Genomic DNA, 18,769 nt, shown 5'->3' on the forward strand with positions numbered 1-18,769 from the left:
GGGAGTCTTCTTTCTGAGAGTAAAGCATTTAACCTTTCCACTGGAAATCTGATGTCATCTATCTTGGATAAGACTTTATCTCTACCAGAGTTAATATCATAACATGCTGTGCTTTGCATGACCTGTCCTATACTCTCAAAGCTTACTGCTGCTGTTTGGTTAGAGTTCTGAGGTGCTCAGCAGGCGATCTGTGTGAGTTTTGTTTTAGGCTCAAGCAGTAGACCTTAAGCCTGACCTGTTCCAGAAATCTTGATGCTTCTTCAGGAAAAAAATCAAATTATTTTGCTTTTAGTCTGGCTAGTATAACCATATTTGTAAACATCCCAGCACGCTTTGATCTGCCTAGAATTCTGAAAACTGACCTAAAAGGGGTAAAATGTGGTATTTTATTCAATAATCATGAACCTGTGACTCTTCATCTTAAGGAATGATCTCTCAACTCTATCTTGTTATAGATACTCTGTGTGGATTTGTCTGATATATGTCTGCATAATGGAAACCCTTCAGGTAAAAGGAGGAAGATGTGCTGGTGGTGCTTTAATGTTCGATCTTCCAGTTCCACTCTTCTACAGTCAGTGTGGCCCAGGACCATGATTCTTCATCTGGTTTTTAGGCTGCCAGCCATCTATAGCTCTGTCTGATCAAATGCTGTTGGTTTTGGCTTGCTGCTTGGCTAATTACAGCTGAAATGCATTCAGATCCATTTTGTAAAATCATGCTTCTGAAGCAGCACTTGGTTCTCGCTGTTTCTAATGTTTGTGCTCAGGAGGGTGCTGTGAGCCTGTGAGGGGGAGGCTGTTTGGAAGACAACCTCTGTGGGGTTGGTTTTTTGGGGAGGTGTTTGTTTGGTTTTTTGGGTTGAGGTTTGGTTTTGGTGGTTTGTGTTTTTTTAACAACAAAACAAAAAATTGTTGCTTGATTATACAATTTTAAGTATTATTCCAAAAGAAAATAGTTAATGTCATGCAAAACCGGGGAAGCACACTGTAAATTTGCATTTTACTCTTCGTAGCTGACTAGAACACATAACTTAAGTCATGAATGAAGTTAATAGACTGTTATTCCTGTGGATGTGAAGTACCTATAACTGTACCTCTCTGAGTGGCTTCATGCAGTCATGCATTGTCCTTTGAAAACAGACAGAATACTTAGTTTCCAAATATGATGCAGATAATATACAAGGACTTGTTCTGGCTTTCAGCAAGCTGTCTTGACCTCACTATCTGTGGTTATTTTTATAACAGTTAAGGTCTTGTACTACTTCATATTTTCTTTCTAAATTGCAGAATCTGCATGGTTGAAATGAAGTGAAACAGAAGACCATGTCTAAGGAATAAAGAAAGAAAGTTAAGAAAACAGAAATAATAATTTAATTTTAATTAACACTTCAATTTGGTCGATGAAATGAAATAACAAAACTTATTTTTTTTTCCTTACCTTTCTCTCACCTTCATCTTTCTCCAAAATGATGAGCACAGGTTTTAATTTCAGACTTAACTGTAACAGCAGCAAGGGTAATAAATAATTTGATTCACAAAGCTGCCAGAAAAGACTGGAAATGAGGAACTGGTTCTGACGAGGACCCTCGCCTAACCTCAGGGGAACAAGGTCCAACCTCTTCCTCTCCCATGCACTGGCTGTGCCTATCCAGTTTCCTCAGCATCCATGAATGCCCTTTGAGCCAGGCACCGGGATAAACTTGTGGTGGGATTATCTGAGCGCTCTGTGTGAAGACAGGTTCTAGTTGTTGCTGCGGTGGATGTTGCTGCTTCAGAAGCATGATCTTAGAAAATAGGTCTGTTTTGGGGGGGAGGGTGGTAGAAATTCAGCTGAGTGTAACAGTACGTCCTCAAAAGTTTGAGACAGATGGCTTATGTGGAGAAGTGACTGTGTGGAGAATTAACAGCTGTTTAAAAAAATGCTAAGTTTTATATTTGGTGTAATGCCAACTATCATGGAAAAGAATATATTCTTTTTTACGATGGTCTGGGCTTTTGTTTTGAGGGTAACCTTCTGACAAAGCAGGGCTGCAGCTGAGTGTGGCTGGAGGCTGTGCTTCAGAGAACTTGCCCTTCTCCAAGGTAGCAGAGACTGCCAACAAGAAGTAGGTGCGGGTGCCTAGCCTCAGGATTGCTTCATCCTAACCAGGCTCCCATTGAAAGGCTGCCAGCTGTTTCCCTCTGGTATTAATCACTTGTGGCTGGTTGCAAACGCAGAATTCTGTGATAAAGCCCACAGGAGACCATTTCCACTGAGTCTTCTGGGCTACCTGACTGCTGCTTGCAGGAGGGAGTCAAGTGCTGTGAGCCCCAGAACTCCCAGGACCTGTGAATTTCCTTATGAAAGGTGGTGCTGCTCGTTGCTTTCAGCATCCCTGTCCCATACTGAGCCACGACTCCCCAAGCAGCGGTGCTGCCATTGGATTTAGGTTGTGTAGTGCTGCAGAGAGCCCAGGATGCAGCTGTGTTACATGTGGAGAGCAATGGTGGATGATGGTGCAGACTTGATGTGTCCATTGAGGCATCAAGGACACACTGAGGTACCGATTGCCTTCATATGAGCAGGGGAGAGTGCTACCACCTTACTGTTTCAAGCGTTCTTGCTGTTCTCCCACTTGGATTTCAGAGAAGATTGTGCTAGTTGTCATCTTTCAGAAAGACCAGGGATCTCTCTACCACCCCTGTTAGCACATGGTTTCTTTCTGTGTCTTCTACTAGAGTTGTGCATTGCTGTCTGCACCTCAGGTACAGTGAGCTGTTCAGTGTTTACCTGCTGCCAGAGTAGTGATGAGGGGAAAAAAAACCCCTAAAAATCGATAAATATGTGAATAACTTCTTTGTAGTATGTGAAGAGCTATATTTAACACTACTGAAATCTGTTCCACTTCTTCAGTAGGTGTATGAACTGTTAATTTGGTGTGTGTTTGATGTTCCTCAAGTTTTGCTTTCATCTGGAAGATCAACTTGTTTTTTCTTCCCATTGAAAGACTGAGCTGCTCCAATTGAGTTAGCTTTTACTCAACTCCTTACTTTACAAGGAGAGGAAATATATTTTGTTGTAGGCAGGATTTCTATTTTGCCTCAAAAGTACAGAAGTAGCCGCGCTTTCTGAAAAAGACTTGTCAACAAATCAGAGCAGAAAAATTCTGATAAATCTATTTCATCTTAGGGTTGCTGTAGTCAAGAACAGACCTGTGAATTAAATGTTTCTGAATGTATTTTATGCTTTATGCTTTATTTAAAGATGAGGGGGCATCTTTATTTGGGAGGAGAGACACCAAACAAAAAACCAAACCAACTAAGAAAACAAACCCCAAACAAAACCAAAAACCCAAGACACAATCTAAAAGGAGCACCAGGTGTATATCCCTTCCCTGCTGGCACTTTGCAGGGAAACATGGCATAGAGTAAGATATTACTTCAAAGAGATGGAGCCACAGTTATGCCATGGGTACGCAGCAAAAACATCCAAAACTGATGACTGTTGCAAGGGGAGACCTTGATTCTGAAGTTTGTCTTGATATGATGGAATTGATGTTTTTCAGCACTAAAAGTGTTTTGTTCTCAGACTAGCATTGGTCCTTAGTACATAAAAGTGTTTTTTATAAATACCGGGTACAGAGAAGCCGTTTTCTTTTTTTGATCCCTTAACAAATGATTTAACGTGACGAAGTTTACCAAGTTGCACTGCTTCCCCCTGCTGGAAACTGCTCTCTTCTTCTTGATGTCCTGGAGCACTTTCTTGCTTGCAGAAGCTTGTGGATTTACTGGTGAGTTGCTGAGATTCTAGCATATGGAGACAGAAGCCCTGTCTGTCTTAGCAGCCCTTTTTCCACTTCCTTATTGAAACCTTCCAATGAGAAACGCGATGTTGGTGCTTTGAGCTTTGGTATGTTCTGTACAATGCCATCGAAGGTGCAGCTCACTGTGTGGCTTTTAAAAGCACTGGTTTGGATCACTCGCCCAACTGCCCCCAATTCCAACCTGGAATCTAACTCAATTGAAAATAAGGTTCATAAAAACTCAAGGTTAAGGATGATGTATAAATTTAAGTAAATGTGTTGGGCTCACACTGTAAACAGGCTGATTTTTCACACGTGATTCTGTTCACAGGTGTGGTGGCTGTCCTCTTCTGTGGAATTACCCAGGCGCATTACACATACAATAATTTGTCAGTTGAATCAAGAAGTCGCACTAAGCAGGCAAGACTGTCTTTCACCTTTTTACACTGTATTGCTGTAATATTCTGTGTACTATTGTTTTTGAAAAGCGGCTTTATTGCTTGGCCATTAACATATGACTGTTTTCTCCCTAGCTCTTTGAGGTATTGCACTTCCTGGCAGAGAACTTCATATTTTCTTATATGGGTTTGGCACTGTTTACTTTCCAGAAACACATATTCAGCCCAGTTTTCATTATTGGAGCTTTTGTATCCTTTTTTCACTTTGTGTGAGGTTTATCTTATGTGCCTGAAAATGTATGATGTCTGTTGGCTTTACTGAATAGAGGATGGTGGCTGACCTGAGTTTCCCTCCTGTCTTGCAGGCACAAGAATTTTGAGAACAATCTTTGGGTTACCCCTTACATCAAATCCCTAAGGCCTCTGTGCCACACAGTTGTTCGCTCTGCATCTGAGCAAGTGCTAGAAGTCATATAATTTCAATAGATAAATAAATAGATAAATTTACTGTGTGACTTGGCTATTGACAGCCAGCAATGCTTGTGTTGCTCTTGTATTTGAACGTTGGTGGCCTAGAAAGGATTCATTTTTCTCTTCACTTCCAACGGTCCCTTGAAGAAAACAAACAAACCTCAAGTTAAATAAAGATGATCATGGGTGAATATCTTTGAGCAGTGCCCCAAAGGTAGAGGTCAAGTTCTCAGGTGATGGGGGGAGGAGGAAGGAACTGAGCTGTGGTGCAGACCATGACAAGAAGGGTGCACACTGCTGAAAGGTGCCGGTGTTGGAGGTGGTTATCCAGTTCCCATTGTCCCTGGCTGATTTGGTACCTGGCTCTGGAATTCCCCAGAACTGAACACTTTTGTAATAGCCACACTCGTGTAAGCTGGGAATCACTAGATTCCTCTCTGCACCCCGCCCCTGCTTATGTACCTATTTCTCCACTATAGTCCTGGCTGCTTGAAAATTCAGAGCAATTAAAAGTGTGCATGAAGCAATGGGAACTTGTCTTCCAGCCGTCATTTTTCTCTGCCTGCTGCAGTGGGAGGACTATTGGCAATGAGATAAAACCCAGTGAAAGGACATGCAAAGATGGCCTAATCCAGAATGTATTTCTTTTCTCTCCTTTTTTCCACTGTTTTCTCTCATCTCTGTACTGCTTCTAGACTTTCATCACATTTGTCTTTATTTTCCTTTGGCCATTTACTTTTTTTTTCTGAAACAGTAATAAATTTTCTCCTATGTCTCCTCACGTCTGTTCTTCCGACCTGAAAAAATGCTTCAGAGCCCTGCAGCCATCGGATAAAGACATGAACAGAATAGTTGCATTGGTATACTAAGCATTTTTCATCTTTGCTGTGGCCTTCAATCCTCTCTCAGGTTACGCTGTCTTGTTTGTTCCTTTCTCTTCCTACCCACCTACCTTTTATTATGTTTTTTGCATCTTTTTCTATCACTGCACTTAACCTCTGTTGCCTCTTGAGTGTTTTTTCTGCCTTTGTGAGGAGGGCAGCTAGTACTAGCACCCACATTTTGCCTCGACAGCTGTTGTCCCCATTGAGTTAACACCTTGCGGGAGTGAAATGTAGAGGTGTCGTTAGCTGCTGAAAGAGAAAGGCTGGACTGCAAAGGCAGAGCTAAAGCCTCAGTGTCACTGAAAAATCCTAGCCATTCTTGCTATGATGGCTTATGATGTCTGAGTTCTGCAGTCCTCAAAATGACTGCTATAAAAGTTGTTTGGAATAATTACATGACGCTTTTTGTACAAAGTAATAATCAAAATCTTATTTTCTTAGAGACATAATTTCCTGCAGGCAGTAGTGCTTTACTTTAGCTATGGCAACAACCCCGTGGTGTCTAGAGCTCTGATTATGGTTTTATTTCTTTTCCATAAGAGAACTGTTCATTCTTCTAATGTTGTTATCCCAGCAGCCAAATGATCAGTGTTTGGTGGGCTTCTGGTTGTGTTGGTGTTTTATAGGATTTCAGCACATCACTCCACTTTGTCCCAAAGTATTCCTTAGATGGTGGAGGGTGTATGCAGCTTTCTACTTCTTCACTGGAACCACTGAATGTTTTACACCACAGTAAGGGAGGGAAGTAGCTTACCATCTATCATCATGAATTTCTGCAATACTCTTTTTTTACTACTCTTCGAACTTCATTCTAGTGCTGACAGGTGGTTTTTGGATGTATCATCATCTTAGTAACTGTGTATTAAGTGCTTGCCAGCCAGTAGGAGATTTTGCCTCTGCAGGAGCCATAATGGAATGGCCACTTGCTGGTCTTACATTGGTTTTCATTCTGTACATAGGACTGCATTTCTGTTGGTCTGAAACACATAATTGAATGGTGGTGGTGATAGTGGTTTAAAGTGTGAAATTTTAAGTGAAGTCTTCATTTGTACAACTGATATTTAAATACTACGTGTAACTTCACTGTGCATTAAACTCGGTTATATTAGTTAAAATTTGCATTCTGTGCATTGAGTTCTCTATGCACATAATTGTTCAAAGTCTGTTTGATATGGACAGAGATAACAAAAACACTTGATATCATGATGTAAACCTCTCACTAAAACAGAAGCTTCGTGTTAGAGCCAGGTACCCAAGAGTGCATACCTCTGGAAAGTGAAATCCTTAACCCTCAGCTGTGAACAGATTGCAATTTTTTTAGGCAGAGCTGCACACATCTACCCTCTCTCCTTCTTGTTGAATCTGGGCAGAAGGCATAAGATCAGCTGGAACTTTCAGCATATGATGATGTTTTCAGGTAAAAGCAAAAAAAAAAAATCTTACAAGCAATTTATAGTACAATCACATCCATGCATCCTGAATAGAAGACTTAATGGTTGTTGCAGCATGCCATCATGTATCTTTCAACCTTTACAGAAAGTGTGTCATGTCTGGGTAAAGTGACATGTTGAAATGCCAGCTGCTGGCAGCAAGCAGTCACCTCATGTTGGGAATAGAGTATTTTCATTTGAAGTGCCTCTGAAGGGAATGGGGGAATTGGTATGTATCTCTTCCAGAAGGTTATTCCTAGCCGAGATGGCGTACAGAAAGAGTACATTCTGTTGTGCAGAAACAGATATCTGCTGAGAAAATCAAGGCATATTAATGAGTGCCCTCTCCCACTTAGTTGGAGAAAGCAAGGTATTTGACTTAAACTCCCTTAAACAGTTATATGTGCGACAGAAATTGTAAGTTTGTCACTTAAAGCAAATCATGGAGTGTGTGTCTGTGTGTCTAAACATTTGTATCCTCAAGAAGTGCCTGGGATGCCTCTGCACACGAGAGGGTGTAAAGAAGAGGGAGCCAGGCTATTTCCAGTGGTGCCCAGTGGCAGGACTGGAGGCATTGGGCACAAACTGAAACGCAGGAGGTTCCCTCTGAAGATCAGAAAATACTTTTGTACTGTGTCCAACCTCTGGCACAGGTTGCCCAGAGAGGTTGTGGCATCTCCATCCTTGGAGTTACTCAAAAGCCATCTGCATGTGGTCTTAGGCAACCTACCTGCTTGAGCGGTGGAGTTGGACCAGATGACCTCTAGAGGTCCCTTCCAACCTTAACTATCCTGTAATTCTGTGATTCCCCTACTGAAGAAGTCTCTAGATGGGCAAATGCCATGACTTGTCCTTGCTAGTGGAGTTTCATTATTGGGGGCAGGGGAGGTGGGTGGAATATAGTCTGCCTGTGGACATATTACTAACTAGAATATTTTTCCAGCTGATAACAATTTCATATCAAGAACTCACACTTTAGTTACGGAATCAACTGGAAAAGTGTGCATTTTCATTTGGATGCAGGGAGCTGCTTATATTCCGTATTATTATGTTTTGCTCTTGTTCACAACTTGTTTGCTTCTGCCTTTCTTTCTCTTTAGTTTCTGGAACTATTTACGCCTTTTCTTAGCACTTGTGGCTTCTATAAGTTAAAAAAATTACTAAGGCAAATTACGTTCTAAATCATCCCAGGGCATAATTTATCAGGGAAACAGAGGGAACTAAAGCTTGCTGGAGCCCAGTGCTTTCTGCCTGTCGCTTTGTGCCTGTGTGGCGGGAGGGAGCGAGGAAAGATGCTGTGTTACAAACAGGCGCAGTTGCACTTCTGAAGCTCTGCTGTTTCATTCTTTCATGTAGGTCTCAGGGGAGCCATGGCATTTGCTCTGGCTATACGAGATACTGCTACCTACTCGCATCAAATGATGTTCTCAACAACTCTGCTCATTGTCTTTTTCACTGTGTGGATTGTCGGTGGAGGTACAACTCCTATGCTGTCATGGCTGAACATCAGGTCAGTATGGAACTGTGTGCTGGGGAAACTTCACTTCTCAAGTGGCAACTCTGCTAATCTGGAGTAGTCCTACAGAACTTGTTTGATGCTTGCTAGAGGTGTTCTGGGTATTTAGAACATTATGTTTTAGAGGAAGGTGCTGGTAAAGAAAATGTACAAGATGCTGCTGGGATTCAGCCTAAAGGTCTCTGATGCTCTGTGTGTAGGTATCTAGGTCCTTGTCAGCCCAGTAGGATATGAGATAGTGTTGCCTGATACAGCAGCCCCTATACTGAAAAGAAAGAATTAGCCTATCTAGTCCCATAAAAAATTCTCTTCCTATTATACCAGACACTTCCCTGTCTTCTGCCTCCTGATAATGGCCTGTTTTGTTTTTCAAGTTAAATGGAGTTTTTAGTGGGTGGTGCTAAACTGAATGCACTTTAAACACCTATTGAAACAAACCTGATGTTACCTAAACAACTGGGATAAATGGGATCTTTCTAGTCTTCTGGATTTATCTCTTCCTGTTTAGAGACCTGTGAAAATGGTAAGCAGCATGATTGTGTAGCCATTTGTAAATCCTGGCCAGTACCTGGTACTTCAGGGCTGCAAGTACATTCATATTTGAGGACAGCTTAACAACTGAAATGTTAGAGAATCGTGATTCAGTCATTGTTAAAGACATAACATAACATATGTTTTTAGTCTGTGACAGTTTTGGCAGTTGGGAGGAGCAAAGGTAAATAGAGTGGGATTAAAACACTGTGCAAACCCTTCAATGCGTTTTTTGTGTGTAAATGATTTGTGCTTTATTCTATTTTGCTTTCTAATTGTGCTAACCAGAATTTCTCTCCCATTGTTTTTTCCTATTCTATCACAAGGCAATCTTAGATAAAACCAGTTTCAGTCTTTGGAAGAACTGACCATTCTTAGGGACTGGTGCTGCTTTTGGAAAACTTAAGTGAACTACTTGTGGCAATAGGTAGCAAGTGCTTTGTAGGTTGGGGGGAAAAAAAAAAGACAGATAGGACTCCCAGAAATGCAGGAGATGAGTTCCGGCAGCAGCACATGGGTAAGAACACTTCTTGCAGTCTGCTCGCAATGGCTGGACGAAGTCCACCAAGATCTACCTGCAGCCTCTGCGATCGCCGCTGTGAGGATATCCCTTTGTCAGCCTTCCACTTGAGTGGATTCCAAAGCATCTACTGAAGTGTGGCTGTGATCAGGTCAACAAAACTGACTCCAACAGCCCTCACATAGGTGTTGGCATGCTGAGCCTTCTGCCCTGCCCTTTTTTTGTTGAGGGAGCGTGGTTGGTTGTTTCCTTCAAACCTTATCATCCAGCAAGGGACAGGATGTGCTGCTGAACAGCTAAGTGAAGAGGAAATGCGTTCAGTCTGCCTGTATCAGAAGGCCGCTTATAAATGCAGACAACAATTACTTCTGCCACAGTGCTCCTTCAGTTGCCAGCAGTAGGATGGGACTGAATTCCAGTGTATGGCCCAGCTCCTGGCCAACTAGAAACTAGTTCTGAGGTAGCAGCTACCCCCCCACTCCCCCAGCTGAACCTAGGAAGCAGTTTGTTGAAGCTTCTAAGATGCACTTATCCCTTTAGCAGGACTAATCTAGTTCAATAATGAGACTTCATGAGCCTGGCTGGTGAGTTGCCTCTGAAGGGAGAAATGGCTAACACTGTTCCAGGCTTGCCCTTCGGGTAGGCTGTACTTGCAAAAATCATTATTGTGGCCAACAAGGCAGAACAACTGGAAAGGCTGCACCATTCCTAGAGGAGCAACTGCCAAAAGACGGTTGGCCAAACTGTCTTTTGAGTGTTTAACTGTAGGGGCTTTTTGAGATTTAACCACTTTTGCTAGTAAGCAGTAATTTTTAACTGTCACTTGTTTGGCATGGTTGATGGAAAATAAATGGTTAACTTCCCTTTTAAGGGAAGGATATCATGTAAACAAGGGAACTCTGCATAGGAAGTATTTTAGAGAACTGTATGGGTCTGCCTACAGCTGCTTTGATAGGCACTGCTCTATTAATGATGGACACTGCACTTTTTGAGACTGCGTGAAATCCGATTTGTGCCAGGAGGTGGCAGCCGTGTGCAGCTGATGGAGAATTAGAACCTCGGTGCCGGTGAAGTACCCCCTGTTGTGAAGAGAGCCCTTTCTGCTGGAAAGCAAGAAGCCCTGTCTGACCTTACAGATTTAAGAAAGGGACAAATTAGTTTCCAGCTGAATTTTAGAAATATGCTGCTTTTCTCTTTTCCATCCCTTTCTACCCAGTGGAAGAGATAGGCAGGAGGAGATGGAGATGTTCTGAACGTCTCAAGTAATCAGAAGAGCAGGTATCTTCCCAGACAGGGTACGTTACCTGCGTACCAGGGTCCACTGATCAGGCTTAAATGTACAGCTAAGGAGAGGACCTATGGTTTGTAGCAGAGACTTAACTTCAGTTTACTGCTTAACTGGTTGGGTAAGTGAGGTCATGACAGCAAAATCCAAGTAAAAAATAATGGAATCCTTAGATGCTTTTGGTTTCTGCCACTTGATGCTAAGCAAGTTAAAAATTAACACCAGAAGCTGCAGTTAAAGCTGTGATGTCATGTGCTTGAATTTCTTGGCTGTCTATCAGTGAGACGTATCCAAACATGTGAGTGGTAAACAATTACACTTTTTTAGCAGTAGATTTTTTTTTCTTAGAAACTAAAGCATGACTTGGATATTAAAAATATAGTCTTGTCCTTTGAGACTAAAACAAAGAAACAATTTCCTGCCTGAAGTTTTAGCAGTTTCAGCAAACTTGAGAGCCCTGCAAATCAAAACCACTGGCAAAGTTCCTCTTTTCAGAAAAGTAGCTGACTTATCATTTCACTTATCTGTCACAGGAAAAAAGTGAACTCCTAGCATTTGTATTGCAAAATAATGCTTTTTGCATTTTTCATTAGAGGTTATTGACCTGGTTCTTTTCATGTTGAGCGAAGCAACATGTAGATTAAGGCCTTCCTTTCCTTCATGATCTGCTTCAAATGAGAAAGTTCGTGTTTATTTTAATGAAGTAATTTCAGTTATACTTAACAACCTTTTTCTAAATCTTAAAGCATTATATTTTTCAATTTAAAATATTTTAGGTATCTTTCTACCATAAAAATTAAAGGTTGCACAGACAATGTCAACTTAGATATTTACTACCTTATGTCTGACTTTGCAAATGTAATCTTTTTAAGAGCTTTCTATTTAGTGATTTTTCTTTTCTTTAAATGAGCAAACTAAAAAAGGAAGTCTGGAAACACTTAAATCTCGTATAGCTGCTATGTGATGGTGGTAAAACTGACAGCTTGGTGGCAGTCTCAGGTTATACTCCATTGTCTTGCTCAGGGTGGTCCAATGATAAAATGTGCATTTCTGAAATACCATGCCGCAGTGCAATGGCAGGATGTGAGTGTTGATGCCTGGATCCAGCCTTGTGTTATGTTCTGGACTGGAGCAGGGGGGATGTCTGATAGGAGATTACGTCCTTCTGTTTTGCAGCCTGTTTCTATTATTCTGTAACTTAGATCCTTCACCTCACTGCCTTCTACCTGGTCTCTGCTGCACTTGAAGGGCAGATGCACAGACACAGGTGCTGTGCCTTGCCCTCTGTTGTGGGCTTTTTCCTTTCACCGTATCTTTTTCTACACCGTTTTCTCTAGTCATCTTTCCTAATCCAGTTTCTCCCATCTACCTCCTTCTTTCTCAATCTTTAGTTTCTCATGATCAACCTTGAATCTCTCTTAATGGAGGTGCATTGCAGCCTCCGAGCCTCCAGCCTCACCCCTCTGGGTTTTTCCCTTGGTAGGAAAGAGGTTGCCGTCTCTTTAGGATGTCTGGAAGTAAGGCTGGGAAGTGCTTCTTTATCTCTGTTCTTGTGCTCTGAAACACAGCAATTCACACCAGAGGAAAAAAGTGTGGGGAAGACCCAGGCCCTGTAGGAGCTGGGTTGAGATGTATCTAGAGCACATGGGTGGTATGAGTTTAACTGCCAAGCTCTAGCAGGTCTCAGCGGGCAGTTTCGGGAGTCATTATCTTGGTTAGGTCAAGTAAAGGAGTACCCAAAGGCACCTAAAGACCAACCTGAAACAACTTTTTCCTAATTCCAGGGGTTTTTTTAGTGATTGGGTTTTATTATTATTATTTTTAAAAAGCATAGTGGTGGGAATTATTTTCATCCTCAGCCATCTTCTGAGAAACAGTTGAACTCTTCCAAAATAGCTAAAATTTTCCAAAAACACTGCACTCATTATGGACATCTGGGAAAACGTCAGTATATTAACTTGGCAAAGATACAGCAAAGAGAAAGAAGTCGTAGAAGGGAAGTTAGAGCAATTTTTAATGTTTAGTTTTTGCCGCATATTCAGAGTCGTCTCAGTGTTGGCCTTTCGGAGCAGATTACTCTGACCTGGAGTGTATGTTGGTATGCGAGAAGAGCTATTGAACCATGAATCCAAAACAAATCTATCCAAAGTCTGGTATTTGCCTCGGCCTTCAAGGAGTAGATGAGTGCATGCTGTTCATAGCACAAGCTATGGCCTTAAATATTCGGTTGATCAAGATATGAGCCTGCGATCAGGATGTGTATACCTGCTCATTGTAAAGTGCGGCCTCTGTGGATTTCTGATCATCTGAGCTTTTATTTCACATAAGCAATACATAGTTCATGTAGCATGCCTTCATGGAAAACCAGAAGGGCGGGGGGGGGGAAGACAAACCACAAGCTGCTAAGGAATTTGCATGGAAACTACTAGAAACCAATCATGCTTTCACTTGTGCTTCTCTTTTTTTAAAGTACAATTGAAAAAGGCAAAGTAAGGAGTAAAAGCACACTCTGCTATGACTGGAGATTTATTATATTAAAGATTGCTAGTCATTTGTTAGTTAAACCGAGTGGTTTAGTACGTATTGCCAGTTGTACTGGACTGCTCCGGAATTAGGCAGTATTGATCACCTCTGTCGTGACTTTCTCTAATGACATTTTCTCTTTTAGACCATGTGCAGGTCCAAAGTGGTAGGAATTGTCTTAGATTGGCTCTGTTTCTGTGTAGCAGCTCTCTTGAGAGGTACTGAATCTAACTTTCGGAGGGAAGGTAGCCTGTCATGAATACAGGTGTTTTGCTAGCCTGAATCTGAAGGAATGAAGAATATCACTGGACATCTCAATCATAAATTGCTGCTGTTGTTAATTTTTATGATTTTTGTCACTTTGTCATTGTTCTGCCATTCTTATTCTTGTATGCTTTATCTTTTTTGATTGGGTAGGGTTTTTTGTTCGTTAATTTTGTTTTGCTAAGGAGCTCTGTAAAGCTACCATCTCATGAGCATTTTGTTACTCACATTGCATTCTTGTACTGTACCAGAGTTGGTGACCATGTTCCATCGGTGGAAGAGATGAGTCAAAGCCGCTGGCTGTATTTCAGGTGACATCATGCTTTCCTTGATAGCAAATTAACCTGGTGCTTGGCTTTCTTCATCTTTATAACACTAAGCGTGTGGTCTTTTTCCATACTATGGCATGCTGCTGCTGCTTCTCCTTTTCTGCAGAGTGCCGTAGATGTTCCTCAATTCTGAGTCTGTTCTCTTCTGAGCTTGGAGTGTGGTTCACACATCATGTCTTTAGCTTAAAAACCAACAACAAACAAGCAAACCAACCCCCACAAAACGCCACATCCTTTAACTGTTGTGTATGGGTAATTAATGAAGCAGAATTAGTGTCTCTAATGGCCTAGGAAGACTTGAAAGTTGATAAATCATGGATGTGATCCTATGATCCTTAATCACACAGGTATTCTTAAGTATTCTTTGGGGTTATTTTGTAAAAGTGTTCAGGTTGGAAGAGACTTCATAGATGATTTAGCTCAGCCTTTTGGGGAATGTATTTTAAAAACTGAGGGTTATCACATTGCTTTATAGGAAGATGCTAGTAAGAGTGGAGATAAACCAGAATCCTAGTCTTCTCCAGTTGGTGGTTTCTAGAGCTGATACATGGATAGAGAAAGAAGGGAGGGGGAAATAAAATCTGTAACTGTCAGCTATAGGAGAATGTGTATTTCTCTGTGTGTGTGTGTGTGTGTATATAAATATATACAGAATATTTATCTAAAGAAAACTTTTGTGTGGGGCAATGGTAAGTTATTCATGTATCCTGTCACACTTGAAGGTTCCCAGCCAACTACTAAATTTGCCACAGATGCAGTATGTTAGCTTGTACAGACAACTTAAAAACTGTTATCTATTACAGTTAGTTTGGGCTGTTGCCACACTAATTACATATGCTAGAATGTAATAAAGCCTGGTATTTTGGTAACTTGTCATCTGTGTTGCAGGGCCTTGGAAAGGTTTTTGAAGTATCAGAAGAAATGGTTCCACCCATTTTAAAATGACATAGTGGAGAACTTGAAGTAGTTCTATCTGCTTTTTTTACCATTCCTTTCCATACATTTAGTTTCCATTTTGCATTCCACATTTTGTGTGTCAACCATTTTCTACCACACTATTTAAATTACTGAATAGGCTTAGCATTTGAGGGATCAAATCTGACTAACTGCTTTCCTACATGGGATGCTGGAGTTCTAGCTGTAGAATAAGAACCAAGAAGGTCAGAAGTCAGTTAAGAGCAGAAACACTTTGGTGTTGTGTGTTAGGAGATCAGTGGTAATCCCTTTGCTATTACAGAGCTCTTAAAGTGTGAAGAGCCTTTCATACCTTAAAAACAAAAAAATGTTTTAATTAGGCAGGAGTGAAGAAATAGACTTAAATTGGATTTTTACTGTAGCGTACTCTCGTCTACATATTGCAGTAAACTTCCCAAGGCAGAAATAAAGATAGCTGAACTTTATGTACTAGTAACTCTACTGAAGTATTAAGTTATCTGTCAAATACCAGATTGATGCCAATGGGGGAAGTAGATGGATTTTTCACCAGTTTGGGGATATGTATGCATTGTTACAGGTGAAAGACTGCTCATATTCTTCATCTGACATCTGCTTCTTAAGAGTTACTTATTTGAATTGCTACTGTACACCCTCGGGAGATCCACACACAACTGCTGCAGCGGGCTTTCAGAAAGGATGGAAGGGAAAACAAAGATGCTTGCTGGCATCCGCGCTGCCCTGGCCTTGCCTGTCCCGCAGCCGATGTCCCCCCCCCGCAGTCCTCATCACGCAGTCTGTGCCTCTTCAGCAAAACACTGTTTTCAGCCAGAGCTGGCTTGCTCCCCCGCCTTTCTGCTGGGGGGCTTGAGGAGAGCACCACGGTTGTTAGCAAGGCTAACCTCCCTGTGCCCCGATCTCTGAGAGGGGATCTGCCTAAATCAATCCAGTAACAATTTTTCTTCTTTTAAAAACTGGTTAAATGAGAACTGATACTGGCCTTTACAGCACATTTAAATTATGGGAAGTTTTTTAAATGTACTTAAGGATGTGAGGTGGATTTTCTTCTTTTAACCACCAGAAAACAATTATGTTGAAGACAGACATGCATCAACTTTACTTGTACTTTTAATTATGGAAGTAGTTAAGTAAGGATGAAGTAACTAAATGTTTTCTGTGCTTCTCTTCACTGTAAAGGAGGTTGGGAGAGACTTGACTATTTTTTCTCATTGTTTTGTTTCAGGTGATAAAGTGAGACTTTCTAAGAAATTTGGGGACAGGGCCTGCAAAAACATGATGCTTGTCATGAGACCAGGGTATACATACCTTGAAACTTAAACAGGCAGACTTGCTACAAAAAAATAAAGCTTCCTATACAATTCATGCTAGAGTAGAGGGTAAGAGACACAGTGTGCTGGATGAAAGAAACGAAAAGTAGTTATGGGAATTCAAAATAGTAATGTATTTTGCATTTATCTGTGAACTGAGGAACACACTTTGAAATATGACCTTAAAAAGTGATTTATAAAAAGGAATTAATTAAAAATACTCAAAATATAAACTCACCTGAAGAATGGCTTTGAAAAAACCATTTGAAATGAACAAGTCTCTATCAAGGTACTATTTCAATATTGAAAGAAACATCTGTAGTAAGAATTTTTTTTCTAAAAGTTGAACCATTTTTACGTAGAAAACCTCTCTTTTCCTCTTCAGCACAACAGTGAGCCCAGACACCTGGCCTGTGATGTACTATGACTTTTCACTGAATAGTATGATCATCCTGCTTTGGTCTTCCACTAAGCCCCCTTCCCCTGCCTAAGGGCAGTTAAAATCCCCAAAACAAATCCACAACCTTGTAAGTCAAGTTAAAGCTGAGACATTCATAATTGTTTGGTTTTCTTATGTAGTGTAAAATGAATGGGCAGCCCAGGGAGTTAAAACTATTTGGGGAATGCAAACTATGTTCATCTTCTGGAATGAGCTGCTTGAACTCCAGCTGCACTGTTAACTTGATCGTGGTTGCTGTGTGTAGTGCGTTGAACATCCCCAATGTGCAGCTGGAGTTTGGAAAGCTACAAATCTTTTATTTTTATGTGTATTTATAAAGGAATGCACATTCATTATATATGTATTTGTCATACTGAGCAGGTTTTCTGACATTGCTTGTCAGCTTTCTGCGTGGGGCTTCGCGTTTGTCTGCAAAAACCCCTTCTTATGATGTCTTCTAACCTAAACAGTTGCATCCAAGTCCTCGTAACCTTTCAGAGCTCTTATGTGTGGCATTTTACTTTAACATGTGTTACAATCCAGTACCCAATCTCTCTGTCCAGTGTTCCCTTAAAATGGTAAAGCTTTTTAGTCTTGAGGCTGGCCAGTGCCAATGTCCCAGGACAAATGTGCCTAAGGGTTAAGATGACTCACTCTGTATGTGGAAAAAGGAAGTGATGAGGAAAGAAAAGACTCAGGAAGAAAAATCCAAGCAGAGGACTGGGTCAGCACTGGCTCTGAGGCTGCTGCAGGCTGTCTTGGAGTGGCCTTCAGGATTTTCCCTGAACTACATAAAGTCACGTGAGGCCTTGGATTGGCTGTGAGTCACACAAATGATTTAAAGCTTTAGTCCAGTTGCCTACTTTTCTTCTTCTATTGTTCTGTTAGTGCTGCCCTGGAAGCTATTTGAAGGTGTTCTCTTTTAGTTTAATCCATGCAGTCTTCTGTGCCTGAAGGTAAATTGAGTCTGGATCACCACTTGCCTTATGCAAGAGTGTGTCCCTGGGACACACAAATGGTACGGTCTTACCAGCAAGGTTCTGTTGGTTTCTGGTGATCCTCAGGGATGTTGCATAAACACCGTGGCTGGAAATAGCTGACACAAAGTCTAGGTAACAAAGAAATTGCATTACACCAGCTCAGTCCCTTCTAAGAGAGGGGAAATGAAGAAGTTGGCCGTTGTAGACAATATGTTTTTGTTATTGCGTGCATTTTCCTACACTACTTATGCAACATGGTAGGACTGAAACACAACACATTTGAAACTGACAATCTTACATAACATTTGAGGTTGGAGGTCTAGAATCTACAAGACAGCACAGAGATTAAGGCATGAATAGGATTTAAAACTAGACAAGTCTTATCTTAACAAATGGCTACCCCCAAAACAGACCAGAAAAACCTGAACATAATTACAAGGATTAAATACCCATCTTGGATAGGAGCACTATGTGAAAGGATGGTTCAGTAATAAGATGCTTGTTAACTATGCAAAGGCGAGTAGACAGTTTTTATTGACATATTATTCTGTAATCATCCACCATCTCATTATACAGACCCTCTCTCACTCAGGTGGGAGGCTGGACTAGACAGATATCTTGTTAATCCACTGCAGCTCTGTTGTGTTAGGTTAATGAAACTTGCAGCAAATTAACATCATGAGTCTTTTTATAAACTATTTTTGTTGCTTCACACAGTGCGTTAAAACTTGGGGGTGTCTGTGGCTGTTTTTTTAATCTTTTCTTTGACCATTCTCAGGCCTATCTGGCAGCTAAGTTATTTACTGTGTCAAATATTTAGGCGGGGCTTATCCTTAATCTGTGGTTTCTTGCTGCTGGACATAATGGATGTCCTCCACCAAAGAGGATGCCACCCACAGTTCACCTTTTCAGTCAAAAATAGCATTTGCCAATGTCCCAAAAGAATTGTCAACAAAGGTAAGCAGTTAAAGTTGATGCTGAGATGGAGTTAAAGCTGTTATCTACAGGTAGTTGCTGCTTGAGTGAAAAAGTATTGTGTTTATAGCTATGTAACTGCAGGGGACTAATGGACAGCTCTTCCTCAAACTATTTTCATAACCTCTCTGAATGCAGCTTTGCTGGGTGCTTAAAGTGCTTTTAAAATGCATTCTGCCAAA

At 41.1% G+C, this 18,769-nt stretch overlaps 1 protein-coding gene across 2 annotated transcripts in view; it reads left to right on the top strand.

The window, feature by feature from the left end:
• The window catches only part of SLC9A7 (solute carrier family 9 member A7), an 84,439-nt gene that overhangs the window by 41,570 nt on the left and 24,100 nt on the right, over positions 1 to 18,769 (top strand). Inside the window, exons 8-13 of one of the 2 annotated variants that reach the window (XM_054834409.1) lie at positions 3,664 to 3,769; positions 4,113 to 4,201; positions 4,315 to 4,428; positions 6,840 to 6,951; positions 8,321 to 8,474; positions 13,855 to 13,914. In XM_054834409.1, coding sequence (XP_054690384.1) covers positions 3,664 to 3,769; positions 4,113 to 4,201; positions 4,315 to 4,428; positions 6,840 to 6,951; positions 8,321 to 8,474; positions 13,855 to 13,914 — 635 coding nt within the window. The remainder of the gene's footprint in view (positions 1 to 3,663; positions 3,770 to 4,112; positions 4,202 to 4,314; positions 4,429 to 6,839; positions 6,952 to 8,320; positions 8,475 to 13,854; positions 13,915 to 18,769) is intronic. The other variant, XM_054834414.1, reaches the window with a different exon arrangement.

This window comes from Grus americana, chromosome 1 (genome assembly GCF_028858705.1).
Source record: "Grus americana isolate bGruAme1 chromosome 1, bGruAme1.mat, whole genome shotgun sequence".
In the NCBI taxonomy this organism is placed as follows: domain Eukaryota; kingdom Metazoa; phylum Chordata; class Aves; order Gruiformes; family Gruidae; genus Grus; species Grus americana.